A 19248-nucleotide genomic window follows, 5' to 3' on the forward strand; every position below is an offset into this window, starting at 1 on the left:
CAAAGGACACGATTATTCAAGAAGTGGAAGCCTACAGAAGGAGAAAAAAATTTCTACCAATTATCCATCTGTCAGAGGGTTAGCATCTAGTACATATGAAGAACTAAAAAAATTGATTAAAAAATCCAATTGAAAAATGTGGCACAAAAAAACCTCCAGAATTCTCAAAAGACAAAACACAAATGGCAGAGAACACTTAAAGAAATGTACAATATCCTTAGTCACTAGGGAAATGCAAATTAAAGTTACTTTGAGATTTTATCTTATATCTGTCAGAATGGCCAAAATTAGCTTTTAAAAAAATGACAGTTCACACTGGTAAGGACATAGGGTAAAGGGAATGCTCTTGCATGGCTGGTGGGGGTGAAAACTTACAGCCACTATGGAGATCATTGAGACAGTTCCTTAGGAAGTTAGGAATCAATCTACCAAAACCCAGCACTACCACTTTTGGAATATAGCCAAAGGATGCTCCATCCTGCCACAGAGATACTTGCTTATCCATCTCTATTGCTGCTCATTCAAAATAGACATCAGAAACAGCTTAGATGTCTGCCAACGGATGACTGGCTAGAGAAAATGTGATACACTTATACAATAGAATATTATTCAGCTGTTAAGAAAAATGAAATTGTGAACTTTGCAGAAAAATAGATAGGATTAAAAACAATCATTCTGAATGAGATAACTTAGACCCAGAAAGTCAAGTTTTGTCTCATATAGGATGTTAATTTTATACTTTATATATGTGTGTTTCATTTAGAAAAACAAACCTACAGAGGTTAGGTAGCTGGTGAAGGACTAGTGGGGTAGAACTAGTCCAAGGGACGGGAACTAGAGTAGAGTGAAAAATGGGGAAAGTCAGAATAGGAGGATTAAATGGGGGCAGTGGTGGGAGGGCAGGGTGGAGGAAATATGGAGGGGGATAACAAACACTAAAGGCCCTGTGAAAAGCTATATGGAAATCTACCTATTTCCTAAATATATATACATATATAAAAAGAGTTTAAATGGAGTTAACCATATAATGGGGAATAATACCCCAACTAGACATTATAAACTACTAAATAAAACACCCAGTACCAGGAATGGGGTCCATATATTTTAGTTGTTGGCTAATGTGATGCCACAGGATCCCCATCCTTCACACCCCAAATGTCACAGGCTACTGACAATACTATTGCTTACCCTCCATAACCTGACAGTTAAAACCCTATCACTGAAGACACCACACACTTACGTCACAGAGAAGGAAAAATATAGCTAGTGTTGAACTGGAAGCCTCAACCCTACTGGTTAGTGTTTACAGTGCTGGAAGGTGCTAGATTTGCTACTGGAAGAGAAAAGTACTTATCTTACCCAGCTACAATAGAGACCTGCCTAGCAAGGTATGCTCACTAGTGCATCAGTAGCATGGACGTTATAGGAGTAACCAACCACTTTTTAAAAACTGGATTTAAGGCCAACTCCATGAGATAGAATGCGTACTGACACTGTCAATAAAGTCAAGAAGCTAAGACTAGATGTAGATAATGGGTCTTAGGGGACAACTCCTACCATTACTCTGCTAAATGAACACAGCAACAAAGTGACTCCTGATAACATATTGCGACATCCAGACATAAGTGCATTATTCAACCTTCAACAAAGAAGCTTCTTGTAGCATAAGGATCAAAACTCGCAAACATGCAGAGCATAAGAGACTTTGAAATGCTCAGTTTGAAATGGAATGTCTATATGACAGCTCCCTCCCCCATAAGATTAGGGATCTAAGTGGAAGAGGGGTCAGGAAGAGCCAGAAGCGGTGGATGACTTCAAGGAAACAGTGTTTTCCAGACACAAAAGTGCATACGCACATATGAATGTACAGACTGTGACAGCGTGCACAAAACCCGTACAAACTCAAGTCAGACAAAAATCACAGCACAGTGGAAGAATAGTGCCCATGAAGTCCTACCCTCGAGTCATGAAGCTATTTGCAATTGATAGCTTCTTGGAGAGGGCAAAGTTAGTTTCCTTCAATGAAGTGACGGTGGTATATCAATTATATTGCAGAGAAGGCATTCCCATCTGTTTCCTAATGTATGAGCTAGTGTTCAGTTCTGCTCAGAACCCCCGTATTAACTCTGAGGATAGAAGTGCTGACGAGAATCGGAGCTTCAGGATCACTTTGAAATTGAGATGAATACCAAAGACTTAGGAATAAATCATTTAAATGGAAAAAACAAGTCAAGGATTACTGACCAATCTCTAAAGCTTTCTATTTCTTATTTCTGAAATTATACACTTACCAATTACTTACATTGCATACCACCTTTCACTTTCTTTAATAAAGAGATAATTTATATTAATTAAGTTCTAAACAACCAGGGGATATCTTCTAGGTCAAACAGACTCTATTATTATATTTTTAAAATATGCTAAGCAAAATTATATATAAATATATACTGTAGCAAAGTTACCAGTAATTCTAACCTTAAACATGGGCCTCACATGCTCCAAGTGTGTTGCACTTGTAAAAGGCGCCTGAACATGGCTCACAGCTTCCATGAGTGCTTTAGCTGTCTTGGCCATCTGTTCCATTTCTAAATTATACAGAAGTCGTCTTTGCTTTTCACTGGCTACATCTGAAATAAGAAATATTACCATTTAAAATAGAAAGTACTTTAAGATGACACTTTTAAAGTAAATGCCAGTAATTAACATTAATTAATATTAGCCCTAAGAATCTAGACAGTATGATCTGTTTGATTCTATGTACATGAAGTATCTGAAACAGGTAAACCCAGAGAGACAGAGTAGACTGGTGCTGGCCAGGGCAAAGGCAGAGGGAACTCTAGCATTAATCTATGGGTGCAGGGTTTTATTTTGGAGTAACCAAATGTTTTAGTCTTAGCCAGAGGAGATGGATGTACTGCACTGTAAACATACTAAATGCCAACAGAACCACCCAATTTACCTATTTATTGACTGATTGACAGTTATGCTAAGGGTCCTGCTCATGCTAGCTAAGTGCAACACCACTGAAATTTCTCCCTTTGAATTTTCACTTTTTTAAAGGGTAAATTGCACCTTGAGGATGGTAGAGTACTGGACTAATAAATAGTTAGGAGTAAGTGAAAACCTCAGAGTACAACACTCAAAATTAAAGTATCAAGGAAAGGAACCAAACACAGGACAGGAGAACAGAAGAGAGGTAAACACACTGGTATTTGTCCTCAGCAAAACAAAACAAAAAACCGAAAATAGCACTGCCCTGACCCTCTCGTAATTTTAGCATCCCCAGTACACCACACCTTCTTCCCTTATCAGGTTTCTCACTGACTTCACCCATCATAGATATAATGAAGAAGAGAAAAATGTATGGTATTGGGGTGTTAAACTCTAGGCCAAATGAAATCAAAGCAGGAAACAGATATTTGCTTAAGCATAAAGCTGAAGGTTTAAAACACCAATGCTAGAAGAAAAGCACCACTGGATGCAGTGCTGACTTTTACTCGATACTGGAGTAGACTAAGAGCCAGTGGTACCCAGCTCAGTATCTGTCTTTTCCACTTATCTCTTAGGTTTTATAAGTAGTTATTGAAAAAGTTTTTACATTGCATAGATTTCAAGCAACATAATTCTTTTTTCTCTATTTTTACACATAAGTAAATGTTAAAAGTAGATGTGATGAGAGAAGGTAGAGGCAGGACTACGTAGGTAGGTATGACTACTAGAGAAAAAATAATTCTGATTATTTCTCCTAATCTGTCTGTGCTTGAGTTTCCTTGTCTATAAACACAGAGAATTTCTTAATATTCTTTCTGAATATTAAAAAAGACAAAGGATAAGGCCAGTTATACTCCACTGACATTATCTCCTTAATGCCCGGGGTTCTTAAAATTCTAAAATTTCAAAACAGATTTATCCTAAAAACCTATCAATTGCCTCATGTTAAAAATATTTTGCTACCAATAATATGTTCAAATTGATATTTCACTTCAAGTAAAAGTGCTTAGAAAGGGTAGAATCTTCTTTCTGAACGAGAAACGTTCTAGAGCCACTATAACACTCATAGGCCCAGGCATGCCCATCCTGCAGTCAGAGCTAAGTTTGAATTAAACATCACTGTCTACATGTATACAGAATATCTAGAGCAGTGCTGGGTTCCTAGTACTGTTAGACAGAGGAGTCAACAGCATTCTAATACAGTCTGACATAGTCACCCTCAACACTGATACTACAACTTTTCCTACTTCTTCTAGTCATGCCCACACCCAGCTTCCATGTATGTGTTATGGTTTAATTTTAAAAAAGACAGAATTATGTTGCTTATAGATGATGAGAAAGCAGAAGACTTTTTATTTTTTAATTTTATGTGAGAGTTTTGCGTATGTCTGTTTGCCATATGCATGCCTGGTACCCAAGTAAGGCAGAAGAGTCAGATCCCCTCACAGGAGTTACAGATGGTTGTCAGCAATTATGTGGGTGCTGGGAACCAAACCCAGATATTCTGGAAGAACAGCAAAATGCTTTTAATTTTTGAGCCATCTCTTCAGTGTCCTCTAAGCAATTTCTTTAATTTCCAAATCCCTGCTGAGATGAACTGATGAATGGACAAGTTAATATGTAAACACTCCTAACACACGTTACTACCTAGTTTTTAACTCACTAGCCAGTGTTTTCTTCTTGGGAAAAAAAAAAGACAGCTCCATTACCATCTGTTGTAATAGGAGCGGCGGGGCTGACCCCGGCCGCCTGCTAGCTTATGCCTGAAATAACAACACACAAACTATATTCATTTAAACACTGCTTGGCCCATTTCTATCTAGCCTCTTCTAGGCTAACTCTTGCACCGATCAACCCATCTCTAATAATCTGTGTAGCCCTGGTCTTACCGGGAAAGATTCAGCATGTCTGACCTGACGGCTTGCTTCATTGCATGCGTCTACCCGGGAGAGGGGAGAATGGCAGAGCAGAGCTATCGCATCTACCTGGGAGAGCAGAGCATGGGATCTCTCTGAGGTGTCTGCCCCCGAGAGGAGAGCTGTTGAGTCTGAGCTCACTTCCTCTTCCTCCCAGCCTTCTGTTCTGTTTACTCCTCCCACCTATGTTTTAACCTACGAGGGCCAGCCAAGCAGTTTCTTTATTTTTTAACTAATGACCTTCCTCCATCAAACATCATAACATTTCTCAGCAAAATAGCCAAGTCACACACATGGTTTCTTAAATTAAGCAAACAGCAAACAAACAAACAAACAAAAAATCAAAACAAAAATCCCCAAGCACACACCTTCCCCCGTTACAGATCATTTTTAGACACTCAGAGGAGCCAGTCTTAAAACAACCACTTCCAGAAACAGAACGCACCTAACATGTCTTTCCATGAACAGTCAGATAGGATTACTCTACTTACTCTGCTTAGTTGATTTTGTAGGGATTGTTAGCTCTTTTGTTTCTTTCATTGATATTTTCTTCCCAGCTATTTCATTATAAATGGCTGATAGATACTCTTCAGGGAGGTCTTTACTGTCATTGATACCTCGATTCATTTTAATGTACTGTTCCTTTGTCATTTTGTTTTTAACCTAGACATGAAAAACCATTATCATTTCTAAAAACTCACATAAAAGGTTTACTCATTTTAAGAATTAAAATAATTAGCCGGGCGATGGTGGCGCACACCTTTAATCCCTGCACTCGGGAGGCAGAAGGATCTCTGTGAGCTCCAGGAAAGGTTCCAAAGCTACAGAGAAACCCTGTCTCAAAAAACAAACAAACAAACAAACAAAGAATTAGAATAGCTGTTTAAGAGACTAAGTATTCTCAAGTCTAGAATGAAAAATATTCAACAAAATGTATATAAAGATGAAAGTTGTGGAAAACAAGGACAATGTAAAAGATACATGCTGGCATATGCTTTACCGAGCATAATACTGAATAATTTGAAGGAAGGAGGAATAAAAAAGTGACTTGATTTTGGCCCAAGTGTACAAGACTTCTAGTAGGTTCATAGAAAGGCCCCTACAAACTATTAGAAACACCAAAGGATTCAAATTATAGTTCAGAATGACATGAACAATGCAAATGAAATGGAATTTCATTATCTCAAAAAGGGAATGCAAAAATAACAATAGTTGAGTATTATTTAAAACTACCTAACATTTTCTGAGTTATCACAACAACTGCCTTATACTAGGTGACCCGGATGAAGAATCTTTAGAATGTGGAGAGATTAGGGATACAAGGGTCATACCTAAATATAATAAAAGCTATATACAGCAAGCCGACAGCTAACATCAAATTAAACGGAGAGAAACTCAAAGCCATCCCACTAAACTCAGGAACACGACAAGGCTGTCCACTCTCGCCGTACCTCTTCAATATAGTGCTTGAAGTTCTAGCAATAGTAATAATACAACATAAGGTGATCAAGGGGATTTGAATTGGAAAGGAAGAAGTTAAACTTTCGTTATTTGCAGATGATATGATAGTGTACATAAGCGACCCCAAAAATTCCACCAAAGGACTTTTACAGCTGATAAACACCTTTAGTAATGTGGCAGGATACAAGATCAACTCCAAAAAATCAGCCGCCCTCTTATACACAAAGGATATGGAAGCAGAGAAGCTTCACCATTCACGATAGCCACAAACAGCATAAAATATCTTGGGGTAACTCTAACCAAGGAAGCGAAAGATCTATTTGACAAGAACTTTAAGTCATTGAAGAAAGAAATTGAGGAGGACACCAGAAAATGGAAGGACCTCCCTTGCTCTTGGATTGAGAGGATCAACATAGTAAAAATGGCAATTCTACCAAAGGCAATTTATAGATTCAATGCAATCCCCATCAAGGTCCCATCAAAATTCTTCACAGATCTTGAGAGGACAATAATCAACTTTATATGGAAAAACAGAAAACCCAGGATAGCCAAAACAATCCTATACAATAAAGGATCTTCTGGAGGCATTACCATCCCTGACTTCAAACTGTATTACAGAGCTACAGTATTGAAAACAGTGTAGTACTGGCATAAAAACAGAGAAGTCGACCAATGGAATCGTATAGAAGACCCGAATTTTAACCCACAAACCTATGATCACCTCATTTTTGATAAAGGAGCTAAAAGTATACAATGGAAGAAAGAAAGCATCTTCAACAAATGGTGCTGGCATAACTGGATGTCAACCTGTAGAAGAATGAAAATAGACCCATATCTATCACCATGCACAAAACTCAAGTCCAAATGGATTAAAGACCTCAATATCAGTCCGAACACACTGAACCTGATAGAAGAGAAAGTGGGAAGTACCCTACAACAGATGGGCACAGGAGATCGCTTCCTATGTATAACCCCAGCAGCACAGACATTAAGGGCAACATTGAATAAATGGGACCTACTAAAACTGAGAAGCTTCTGTAAAGCAAAGGACACTGTCACCAAGACAAAAAGGCAACCTACTGACTGGGAGAAGATCTTCACCAACCCCGCAACAGACAAAGGTCTGATCTCCAAAATATATAGAGAACTCAGGAAACTGGACTTTAAAATGCTAATTAACCCAATTAAAAAATGGGGCACTGAACTGAACAGAGACTTCTCAACAGAAGAAGTTCAAATGGCCAAAAGACACTTAAGGTCATGCTCAACCTCCTTAGCGATCAGGGAAATGCAAATCAAAACAACTTTGAGATATCATCTTACACCTGTCAGAATGGCTAAAATCAAAAACACCAATGATAGCCTTTGCTGGAGAGGCTGTGGAGGAAGGGGTACCCTCATCCATTGCTGGTGGGAATGCAATCTTGTGCAACCACTTTGGAAATCAGTGTTTCGGTTTCTCAGGAAATTCGGGATCAACCTACCCCTGGACCCAGCAATATCACTCCTGGGAATATACCCAAGAGATGCCCTATCATATGACAAGAGCATTTGTTCAACTATGTTCATAGCAGTATTATTTGTAATAGCCAGAACCTGGAAACAACCTAGATGCCTTTCAATGGAAGAATGGATGAACAAAGTGTGGAATATATACACATTAGAGTACTACGTTGCGGTAAAAAACAATGACTTCTCGAATTTTGCATGCAAATGGATGGAAATAGAAACACTACACTGAGTGAGGTAACCCAGACCCAAAGAGATGAACATGGGATGTACTCACTCATAACTGGTTTCTAGCCATAAATAAGGGTCACGGAGTCTACAATTGGTGAACCTAAAGAAGCTAAGTAAGAAGGTGAACCCAAGGAAAAATATATAGTTATCCTCTTGGCTATGGGAAGTAGACAAAATTGCCGGGGAGAAAATTGGGATCTTGGGGGTGGGGTGGGATGGGGGTAAGGGGAGATGGGGAGAGAAAAGTGAGAAGGGGAGGATGGGGGGAACTTGGGGAAACAGGATGATTGGGATAAAGGAAGGTTGGATAGGGGAGCACGGAAGCACAATTCTTGGTTAAGGGAGCCACCTTAGGGTTGTCAAGAGACTTGAACCTAGAGTGGCTCCCAGGAGCCCAAGGCGATGTCCCCAGTTAGTTCCTTGGGCAGCTGAGGATAGGGAACCTCAAATGACCCTATCCTAGAGCAATACTGACGAATATCTTGCATATCACCATCGAACCTTCATCTGGTGATGGATGGAGATAGAGACAGAGACCCACACTGGAGCACTGGACTGAGCTCCCAAGGTCCCAATGAGGAGCAGAAGGAGGGAGAACATGAGCAAGGAAGTCGGGACCACGAGGGGTGCACCCACCCACTGAGACAGTGGGGCTGATCTATTGGGAGCTCACCAAGGCCAGCTGGACTGTGACTGACAAAGCATGGGATAAAACCGGACTCTCTGAACATGGCGAACAATGAGGGCTGATGAGAAGCCAGGGACAATGGCACGGGGTTTTGATCCTACTTAATGTTCTGGCTTTGTGGGAGCCTAGCAGTTTGGATGTTCACCTTCCTAGATATGGACGGAGGGGGGAGGACCTTGGACTTTCCATTGGGCAGGGAACCCTGACTGCTCTTTGGACTGGAGAGGGAGGGGGAGAGGAGTAGGGGGAGGGGGAGAAGGGTGGGAGGAGGGGGAGGGAAATGGGAGGCTGGGAGGAGGCGTAAACTTGTTTTTTTCCTTTTCTCAATTAAAAAAAAAAAGACTCTTTAGAATGTTTTGTCTCGTTTAAACATCCTCAACAGGGAGGTTCAACTTAATAAAGCAATGGACTACAAGTTGGTAATCTGAAAGATGGTAGCAAAATTGTAAAACATGGAATTAACACAGCAAAGTCTATTATACTCAATCTCCAACAAAAAAGACAGACAAAACCCAGTTGTCTTAATATATTTTTGAAGAAATATTTAATTAGGCACATTCCTGCCACCTGCCATCAAGAATTAGTGGACTTCTAAAGGTAAGGTCCTTATAGACTAACATTAAAGCACACAGAGCAATAATGCAGCAAGGCTTACAGGTCTAATGTGGGAAAGCCCAGAACACTATCTATAACATAGTATAAGACAGAATAGAATCGGCAAATATATTGACTTAAGTTTACATTACTACGCAAGTAGAATCTTTTTTTTTTTTTTTTTTGGTTTTTCGAGACAGGGTTTCTCTGTGGTTTTGGAGCCTGTCCTGGAACTAGCTCTTGTAGACCAGGCTGGTCTCGAACTCACAGAGATCCGCCTGCCTCTGCCTCCCGAGTGCTGGGATTAAAGGCATGCGCCACCACCGCCCGGCTACGCAAGTAGAATCTTAACACGCTGAAATCTGAACAGGAATGCTTACCCTGTAAAATTGCAAAAATATTATCACGAATTTTTAAACTGAATTTTTAAACCGAAGAATATCGTAACTTCTAAATTTCATCTCAGGTCCTGGCTTTAAAAAACAAAAAGCAAGACATTTTACCTAAAGTTCTGACAGATAGATGCTTATAAACAAAAAAAAAAAAAAAGGAAAAATAGAAAAAAAACAAAATCCAAGTGATCACAATTTGAAGTAAAGGAAGACCAAAATCACCTGAAATTATGGAGAAATGTTTTGGAGTTGTGACAATCGGAGACAGGGCAATGTCTTATGGAAAATAAGAAGTAACTGTTAAGTGTCTGTATTTGGGTAAGGGCTCCCTTGGGAGCAGAGAAAATATTGCTTTTAGTCATTCAAACATGCTGCACACTGCCACCATGGTGGGATTCTGGAAAGCAATGTCAACCAGTTCTACTTTTCTTCTCTTGAAATCTTGTATGGAACACATTATTCTTAAATTTTATTCCCATATGCTTAAACTAAGGTCTCACTCTGTAGCCCTGACTGGGATTGGAACTCATGAGATTCACCTGCTTTTGCCTCCTGAGTCCTGAGACTGAAGATGTGTATCATTATACCCAACTAATAGCTAAAAAATTCTTATAAATTAACTCATAGAGACAATTTAATAATAATACCAAAATGTGCTTTTTAGAAATCAAGCAAAAAGTACTGTAAACTTCAAAAGCAACATCTTAAAGTAGGTATCAGAAGTCAAGTAGCTGTTAACTGTGGTTGTTAAGTACGGTCACTAAGTTGGGACACTTCCTACACACATGTAGTTCAATGTTTGTTCAATGTTTAGTTAAGATGCTAGTGAGTATGCTTCAAGTGTGTCTCTCTCAGAGACACACACTAAAAGGCAAAGAAATAACATATAACTGAGATGTGACAATATTATCTCTGTGTGTGTGTCGACACCAAGATTGACCACATCTGTGGGGTTCAGTGCAATTCCAATAGTACTATATAATCTATCCTATTATATCCTATATAATCTCTTAAATACTAATCTTACTGCTGTTCATACTTGAAATGTATTTTTAAAAAGGCAGATAACATACAGTAGTTTCTATGTAATAAATATTCAAAAGACCTAAAACATTCTTTAGGTTAAAATCTGTTTTAACTTTTGTGTAACTTTGAATCATGAGACTCACAAATATTTTACAAATACTTTTATGTTTATTAGAATAAATACCAAATGGCTATCATTTTAATTCTGGCAATTGGTTTAACCACATAAATTTAAATTTCAACTAATACTTAACAGATTTTTTTTTTTTTTTAGTGTGGGTATAGGAAAGAGGAATATTTATTGTTAGTGGCCATGGAGCTTGATACAGCCACTTTAGAAATCAATCTGGAATATTCTCAAAAAACTGACTATACATCTATCATATGATAGCATCCCCAAGGATAATTTTCAAGTAAAGGCATAGAGCTTAAAATTATCATTTGGAGTGAAGTCATCCAGATCACAAAGGCAAGCACAGCATATTTGCTCTCATATATGGATAGTATCTTTGAATGTTAGAATAGTTTTTTTTATTTATTTATTTATTTTTTTTATAATTGTATCTTTTTTTTAACAGATTTAAAAGAATACATTTAATACTCACTACTTACTGTATATATTGCTGTAGATAAAAACATACCTGTGGACTGTGAAGGTCTGTGGTCAACATGATAATTGAGTAGGCCAAAACATAAGCAGTATCTGCACTAGCAAAAAGGGTTTGTCTGAAAAATAAAAATACTGTGTCACATTATAAGCTTTGTTTTATTATAAACAAGTCATTTCAAACCCTATTCTTAATGTTCTCTCTCAGGATTAACACGCTCATGTATTATTATTATTATTATAGATGAATTTGTCTTAACATTGCCAAACAGCAGACCATATAAACTGTCTTAAGGAAGGGGTCTGACTACCATGGATATAACTGACCATCAAAAAGTATACACATCTTACTTACCCTTGGTTACATTCTAGGTATCTTGCAGCAAATTTTTCCATTAATCGATCAATTTTTTGAGCTTCCCCTGGAAGACGGAATCCTTCCAGAAACAGACGGAGGGCTGAAACGAAGTCCTTTCCTGAAAAGTCATGTTGGTCCACATATGCATACATGACTTCTTTATTGAATTTATCATTATCTCCCAGGAACTCACCCACCTGAGTCTAATGTAAACCAAAGGAGATAACTTAATATTCAATGGCATGTTCCATTTTCCACATAACATTTACAAAGCAGAAAATCCCAAGAACCACAAGTTTTGACTACCTGGCTATACAAGCTCCAGACTGAAGTGACAAGTCAACTGTTTTAATATGCTTATAAACTGTAGACAGTGGGTTAGAATGAAATAAAATGGTATTCTTACAGAGTCTAGTCTTTCTTCTTGATGTAAGAACTGAGCTATATCTTCAGGTGTGGTGCCAAGCATCCCTTGTTCTTGAAGATACTGTATTCCTCTCTTTGGTTTCTTATTAAATCTAGATGAAGTTAATAGAAAGATTAAAAAGAGAACTACTCATACTTCCTGAGATTTTGAAATACAGTAAATTACTTTCTTAATTGCATATAGAAAACAGGAACCAACACACATGCACACAGAATCATTACATGGCACAGGTTTATTTTTTCTTCTTAGGAAAGACTTCAAATGGAAGTATATCATTAGCACAGACACAGATCACTTCAGAGGCAGTTCACTGCAGTATGTTGTACCTTCTGACTCGCCACAGATACCTAAACAGATTAGACTATCACATAACGTTTTCCTCAGTATAGTTTCAATTTACCCCCTTCTCTCATCTATCCCTATATATCTTACTGAATTCCCTAAACCTAATGCATTTGGAGACTATGCTGAATACCTGGGCATGTAAGATGCTTAGCAGGTAAAGGTATTTGCAGCCAAGCCTGTTGAACTGATTTCGATATCTGGGGTCCACATGATCCAGGGAAAGAACTGACATCTGCAAAATGTCCTGACTCCAACACATATTTTGGCATACATGACCCCGTAAACATATACAAAAGACACAAATAAAAACTCAAACAATTGCCGGGCGGTGGTGGCGCACGCCTTTAATCCCAGCACTTGGGAGGCAGAGGCAGGCGGATCTTGTGAGTTCGAGACCAGCCTAGTCTACAAGAGCTAGTTCCAGGACAGGCTCCAAAACCACAGAGAAACCCTGTCTCGAAAAAACAAAAACAAAAAACAAACAAACAAACAAAAACTCAAACAATTAAATTAGAGAGACTGGATTTAAGACCTGTTTCACAGGAGGAAATTCATGCCTAGTACTATAAACCTCGTGAAAAACCCATATTAGGCAGGTCATAGATCCTAAGGGTACATGTCTTTCAATCCCAGCACTTAGGAGGCACAGGTTCTGAGTAAGTGAAGCCAATCAGGCACCCAGGCCTACATAACCTGTTCAAGACCAGCTGGGATTACATAGTAAGACCTTGTTTAAAAAAAAAAAAAGAGAGAGAGAGAGAAAAGAAAAGAAACCAAAGAGTTGGTTCTGTGAAAAGATGAACAAGATGGAGAACTAGCCAAAACAACAAGAGAGGACATTTAAATTAATAAAAGAGGAGTTCCAAATGAAGTACAAAAGGTAATTAGGGAAGACTTACAAAATTTAAAAATTAAAACACTGGAGAAGCTAGAAGATGAGTATATTCCTGACACCTATGGCCCAAGCAATTGAAATTAAAAGACTATAAACAGAGCTGGAAAAATGACTCAGTGGCTAACGGCACTTGCCACCAAGCCTCATGACCTAAATTTGATCCCTGCAACCCATATAGCAGAAGGAAAACTGGCTGCCCCCCCCCAAGCCATTTGTCTTCTACATGTACATGTACACACACCCACACCCACACACACACAAAGGCAAACATTCCATTCACAATAGCTTAAAAAAAAATACTTGAGAATAAGCCTAACCAAGGTGAAAGACCTCTACAATAAAACTTCAGACAGCAAGGGAAAAAAATTAAAGATGATACCAGAAGTTAAGAAAATCTTCCTCATGGAATGGCAAACTAATATTGTGAGACAGAGCCAAGACGATCCCCACCAAAATTACAATGACATTCTTTACTCACCTAAGTGGAGAAAATTAAGCAAAACAACAAAAAAGTAAAAATTCAGGGGCTGGAGACATGGCTCAGTGGTTAAAAGCACTTGCCATCACCCTCCACTGGCTCCCTGCTTCTGTGGGTCTTATTAAATGAATGTTCACTTCTTTTATAAGGAATCATATTAAAATATGAACTATAAAAAGTTTAAAGGAAAACAAAACTTTAAGCCAATATCTTAACAGATCCTTCTTCAACTGAAAATTATTTTGTTAAACTGTATAAAATATAATAAAAGCTGTCATAAAAAGACACGGGTGATTTACATTTTACAATCTGTAAATATTTTGTTACTTTTGTAGAGGATCAAGGTTCAGTTTCCAACAACCACATGAAAGATCACAACAGCAAACGCACACACAAACACATAGAAACAGAATAAATAAATCTCATAAAAATTAGAAAATTTTAAAGACATGTTTCCCTTTGTATAACAGTTTCCTTTGAGACTGAAACAATCTATCCTGCAGGGAAGCACCTTAAGCAGAAAGGTACACAAATCCAATAGCTTCAGGAAGTCCCTTAAACTGACCATATTCATTAGATCCTGCCCTCCCGGAGTAAATGAGCCAACTGCAGAGAGGACACTAAGCCAAGGCAACCTGCATAAAAACACTCTGCTGAGCAAAGCTGCTAAGAAGATTCTAAGACCAGACAAGCTGCCTGGAAGAAAAGGAAACCAGCCATGCTGCCCAGAAAACGTTTAGACCACAGTCACTGAGAAGATACACTCTCCAAACTGTTGGGCTGACTGCAGGGTGTGGAGTGAGCTCTAGATTCCTAGGTTTTGGGAGCTGTTGCACATGCTGGGGTATGCTTTGGTAATGCAGTTGTCTCTGAGTCATTCTGCTCCTGAAAGTAACCTTAATAAAACACATGGTTCACCAAATTAGACTTTGGTGGTATCTGAACTTTGACCTCTCATGGGCCACCACCTGGGTTGAGTCATGCTCCCGCATGTCTGTGTAGTAACGTCTCTTCCTGGAAAAAAGTTTTAGAACAAAACACCCTCCCACAAGCTAAAAATAATTCTAAACATAAAAGAATAATGCAGGAGTTATAACATCTGATTTTAAATTATACTAGACAGCCATATGAACAAAATCAGCATGGTACTACACAAAAACTGATATGTAGCTAATAGAACTGAAGGCCCAGAAGAGATGAAGGGAGGAAGGTAAAATTTAAGTAACGATGTCTGAAAAAGCCTTAAGGAATTACATTATTATTTATTTACCTAAAATTACATATAATACATATGTCTGTGTGCATACACATACAATTTAAAAAAAAAAAAAAACTTCCCACCTGGCCTAACTGTTTCCTCAAGAACAATAGGCTAACGAAATCCTAGTGCCAAGTATGAGACACACTCTTTCATACTGTCAGGAGTCCAACACTTTCAAAATATTATAGGCTGTTGCCGTTGCCCTTGGTTGCCTCCCAGTGGTTGAAGGTAAATCACTGCTGAAGACACCATGCTCAGTGAACACAGAACTTGAAGAAGCCAAGCTGTATCTATCCTGAAAGCCTTCTCTCTGAGGTCTAGCAGTCACAGTACCAAAAAGCACTATGTCTTCCAAGGTAAGGAATCAGCCAAGAGTCCTACCCAGATATAACTCCAATGACCTCCAATGACCAGCATGGCACACTAACCCTATGGGTACAATAGTGACACTCGTATTTTCACAGTAACCAACAGCTGAATAATTGGACTTAAGATACAACCAACGAGCAAAATTCACGATAAAAAACAGATTTAAAGAATTTATGTCCACTAAGTCAGCTCTACAGAGCTGAAAGAAATAGTCCAGTCTGAAAAGAAGAGTAAATGCGCCCAGGAAAGAAACAATCCCAGTATAGTTAATCATAAGAGGAATAAGAAAAGAACACACAATAGGAACTAGAGAAAATAGGAAGGACAACAAATACATTTCTCTCATATGAAGATATTAAGTCTTTATGTATCTGTGTGTGTATATTTGTGTGTGTATATGAAAGAGAAAGACACACACACACAGAGACACAGAGACAGAAAGGAATAGCGGGGTTATTTGCAGGACAGAAAGGGACATATGTATTATATATAATGAAGGGGGAACAAGGAAGGAATTAAGGCAACAAAAATGAGCAAAGTAGAATTGTATGTATATACGAGTGTGTGTGCATGTGTATGTGAAATGACTTAATGAAATCCTGAATATCAACAGATATACCAACACGGACAGGGGGATTATCATGGGGCCCCACCCGTAGACACAGACAACTAAAATGCTACAAGTGGAAGAAATAGTCCTCCCCATTGATGAGTTAGCTCTGAAGTCATATACATACAACAAACACTGAATGGGCTGAGTAGCTTGTGTTTATATATTTAGGTGTATATATATATATATATGTGTGTGTGTGTCATATATTATGTATGTTTGCATATATGTATAAATGCATATATCAGAAAATAATCAAAGAAAAATGGTCATAAATTTGAGAAGGTGCAAGGGGGTAGATACATGAGAGGGGCTGGGAGAGAATAAATGACGTAGTTAGATTTTAATTTAAAGAAGAAAGAAACCCATTATTTTGTAGGTTGAATAAGAAAAACTTAAAAGAAATGATTTTGTATATCTTTTGTAGACTGCTTCACAAAATTTAGCAGGAAAATTGATTTCACAAGTTCAGAGTCTGGGAGAGTAGCCAGGTTGGATTAGGAAATGACTACTTAATATTAACAAACAAAAATAAAATTCCTAGCAAGAATGAAGCATGTAACTAAAGTCAAAGAAGCAGAAACATAGAAGGAACAATGATAAATAGTGGAATTTTCAAATTTTACATTTTTGTCACATGATTATGAAATCAGATTAACTAAAATAGTGAAAACTGCACATCCTCTGCCCATCAGCCTGGTGCGAGATTAATTCAGAGGAAGCCACAGGCTGGGCATCTTCTCAGTCTGCGTAGGCTAGACTTCAATGAAGAAGGAGAACTAAATATGGAGCCATTCAATGTTTAGATCCAAGAGAACAATAAGGAATACACAAAAGACAGAGAGAAAGATGTAGGGAAACTGGGGGTAGGGATGGCACATTTGTGGCCGAAGAATAATCTGTAACATTTCTTTTTCAAATCTGGCACTTACAAATCAATCCCTTGTTCTATTATTTCTTTTTGCTGCTTTAAGACCTCAAATTGTTCTGGATTATCAGTGCCAGACATCTGTGTACTGTAGCTGCCAATTCCTGAAGATGATGTGGATTCTAAGGAGTTTAGACTTCCATATCTGTTTATAGTCTCAGGGTGTTTGATTTCACTTATTTCTTGCTCTGAGGGTTTTTCTTGACCTGTAAGAAGAAATGTGAATACAGAAGATTACAGCAGAACTAAACTAGAAAATTTAAGTGCAAGTTGAAATAGTTTTAATGCTTAAAAAGACTTGTCAGTATATGTACATACATAAATATAACACAAGACTATTTTACTATTATTATTATTGCTTTTTTTTGGGGGGGGGGGTTTCAAGACAGGGTATCTGTGTAGCTTTGGAGCCTGTCCTGGAACTAGTTCTATTGGACCAGGCTGGCCTCGAACTCACAGAGATCCGCCTGCTTCTGCCTCCCGAGTGTAGGGATTAAAGGCGTGCGCCACCACGCCCAGCTCACAAGACTACTTTAACAGCATCTTTAAACTTCTTCCAATGTATCACTGACTTAAAATATTGGAACATTGCACTCAAAATGTTGTCTTACCAAGGGTAGTCTGAGAGTTGGGATTCACATACTGATCTTTACTCCATTCAACCATACACTTCAAAATTGAAACTAAACATTCTAATCCTTTTTTCCGCAGACTCAATTCCTATAATAATTCAGAATAAAGACGAAAAGACTTTTTAAAGAAATGCGCATCTCATTCTTAGAAATATTTAAATTAAAAAAAAAATAAGCTCTTACCTGAACATTACTCATACCAAGTTCTTGACTGCCCCTTCCTTGGGCAATTTTTGACAGGTCATTTACTAGTCTTTCAAATATATTTGCTGCATTTAAGTCACAGTCATAATTTACATAAATATCCACCACACTCTGAGCATCTGTGACGACACAATAATCTCAGAATGAGCATTTACAGTATAAACACACTTCATTACCAGAAATAATAAAGATTAATTCCAAATACCTGCACAGATCCTTGTCAGTGTCTGAATAACCATCCACTTATGATCAAATGAGCTTGTAGAAGTTTCCAAAATGTATAGGAAAATTTCTTTAAAGAATACCTGTGACCAGAAGGAAACAAGTGTTTAAGGTACTATGCAGATGCACGGTTGTCTTTTAAATGTCCCAAAGCTCTAGAACAAGACTGCAATTTTGAGTTTGTCTCTGAACACGTAACTCTAAAAGAGCACCAGCTTTGTTGGCCACTGCAGCAATGACAAATGGAATGGCAAAGATATGGAGTTCTTCTAGGTGGTGATGTCTTAAACATAACTGTTTTTCATTCATCAGTTATCATTTTAGATACCCCTGTTCAGAGCAATCCTAAGTGCACCTAGATTTCAATGTAACTGAACTCTAAAAAAGATCTAGTTTTTATATGCTGTTATATTTTTCTAATTACTTATAAAGTGAAAATCTTTACTCATAGCACCACTTCTCAGAATTCTTTATAATGAATATTATCAAGCACAGTTAATCTAATGAAGAAATGTCAATGTGAAAGCTAAGAATATCAAAATTAAAATAATTTGGGTAAAGTGACTGATTTAGAAAAGGCCAATATGTTTTATGAATCCAGAAATGACTATATTTTAAAAGTGATAATCTTTTTGTCTCCCATGGGTTAGCCAGTCAGCCCCATAATGTACTCTTCTTTCAAAAAACTCAAAACAAGTATTTCTTAATCATGTATTTTCTGTAGACAGTAAGCATTACAAAGAAAGACCAGTGCTTTCTCAGTAAGAGTGTATACACAATACATGACTTATATACAAATATTCAATAAATATCTATAGCCATGGCCACAGTTTTGAAACACTGTATCATATCTTTCCACAAGATATGCAAATCAAGGACGTTTAAAATATTCTGATTTATAAAACAAGAAATGCAGATTTATAGAGGCAAGAAAGAAAGGTAAAAAAGCCCCAAGGCAAACCACAGATGAGTAGAAACAGGTTAAATTAAGTTAAAAGAGCTAGTGGGATAAGCCTAAACTAAGGCTCAACATTCATAATTAACAAGAAGTCTTTGTGTCTTTGGGAGCTGGCTGGTAGCCCTAGACAAATTTCAATTACAAAT

The 19248-nt window shown here is 37.8% G+C and overlaps 1 protein-coding gene across 2 annotated transcripts in view; it reads right to left on the reverse strand.

Annotated features, from left to right (window-relative positions):
* Window positions 1–19248, reverse strand: part of Arfgef1 (ADP ribosylation factor guanine nucleotide exchange factor 1) — a 98647-nt gene that overhangs the window by 34605 nt on the left and 44794 nt on the right. For both annotated transcript variants that reach the window (XM_041667432.1, XM_041667431.1), the window contains exons 11-19: window positions 18128–18227; window positions 17902–18041; window positions 17698–17806; window positions 17091–17292; window positions 12180–12291; window positions 11771–11976; window positions 11450–11534; window positions 5399–5570; window positions 2476–2627 (exon numbers count right to left, since the gene is read on the reverse strand). In XM_041667432.1, the coding sequence (XP_041523366.1) occupies window positions 2476–2627; window positions 5399–5570; window positions 11450–11534; window positions 11771–11976; window positions 12180–12291; window positions 17091–17292; window positions 17698–17806; window positions 17902–18041; window positions 18128–18227 (1278 nt within the window). The remainder of the gene's footprint in view (window positions 1–2475; window positions 2628–5398; window positions 5571–11449; window positions 11535–11770; window positions 11977–12179; window positions 12292–17090; window positions 17293–17697; window positions 17807–17901; window positions 18042–18127; window positions 18228–19248) is intronic.

This window comes from Microtus oregoni, unplaced genomic scaffold (assembly GCF_018167655.1).
Source record: "Microtus oregoni isolate MIOR12 unplaced genomic scaffold, Mior012 000017F_ref0000208, whole genome shotgun sequence".
Taxonomy (NCBI): domain Eukaryota; kingdom Metazoa; phylum Chordata; class Mammalia; order Rodentia; family Cricetidae; genus Microtus; species Microtus oregoni.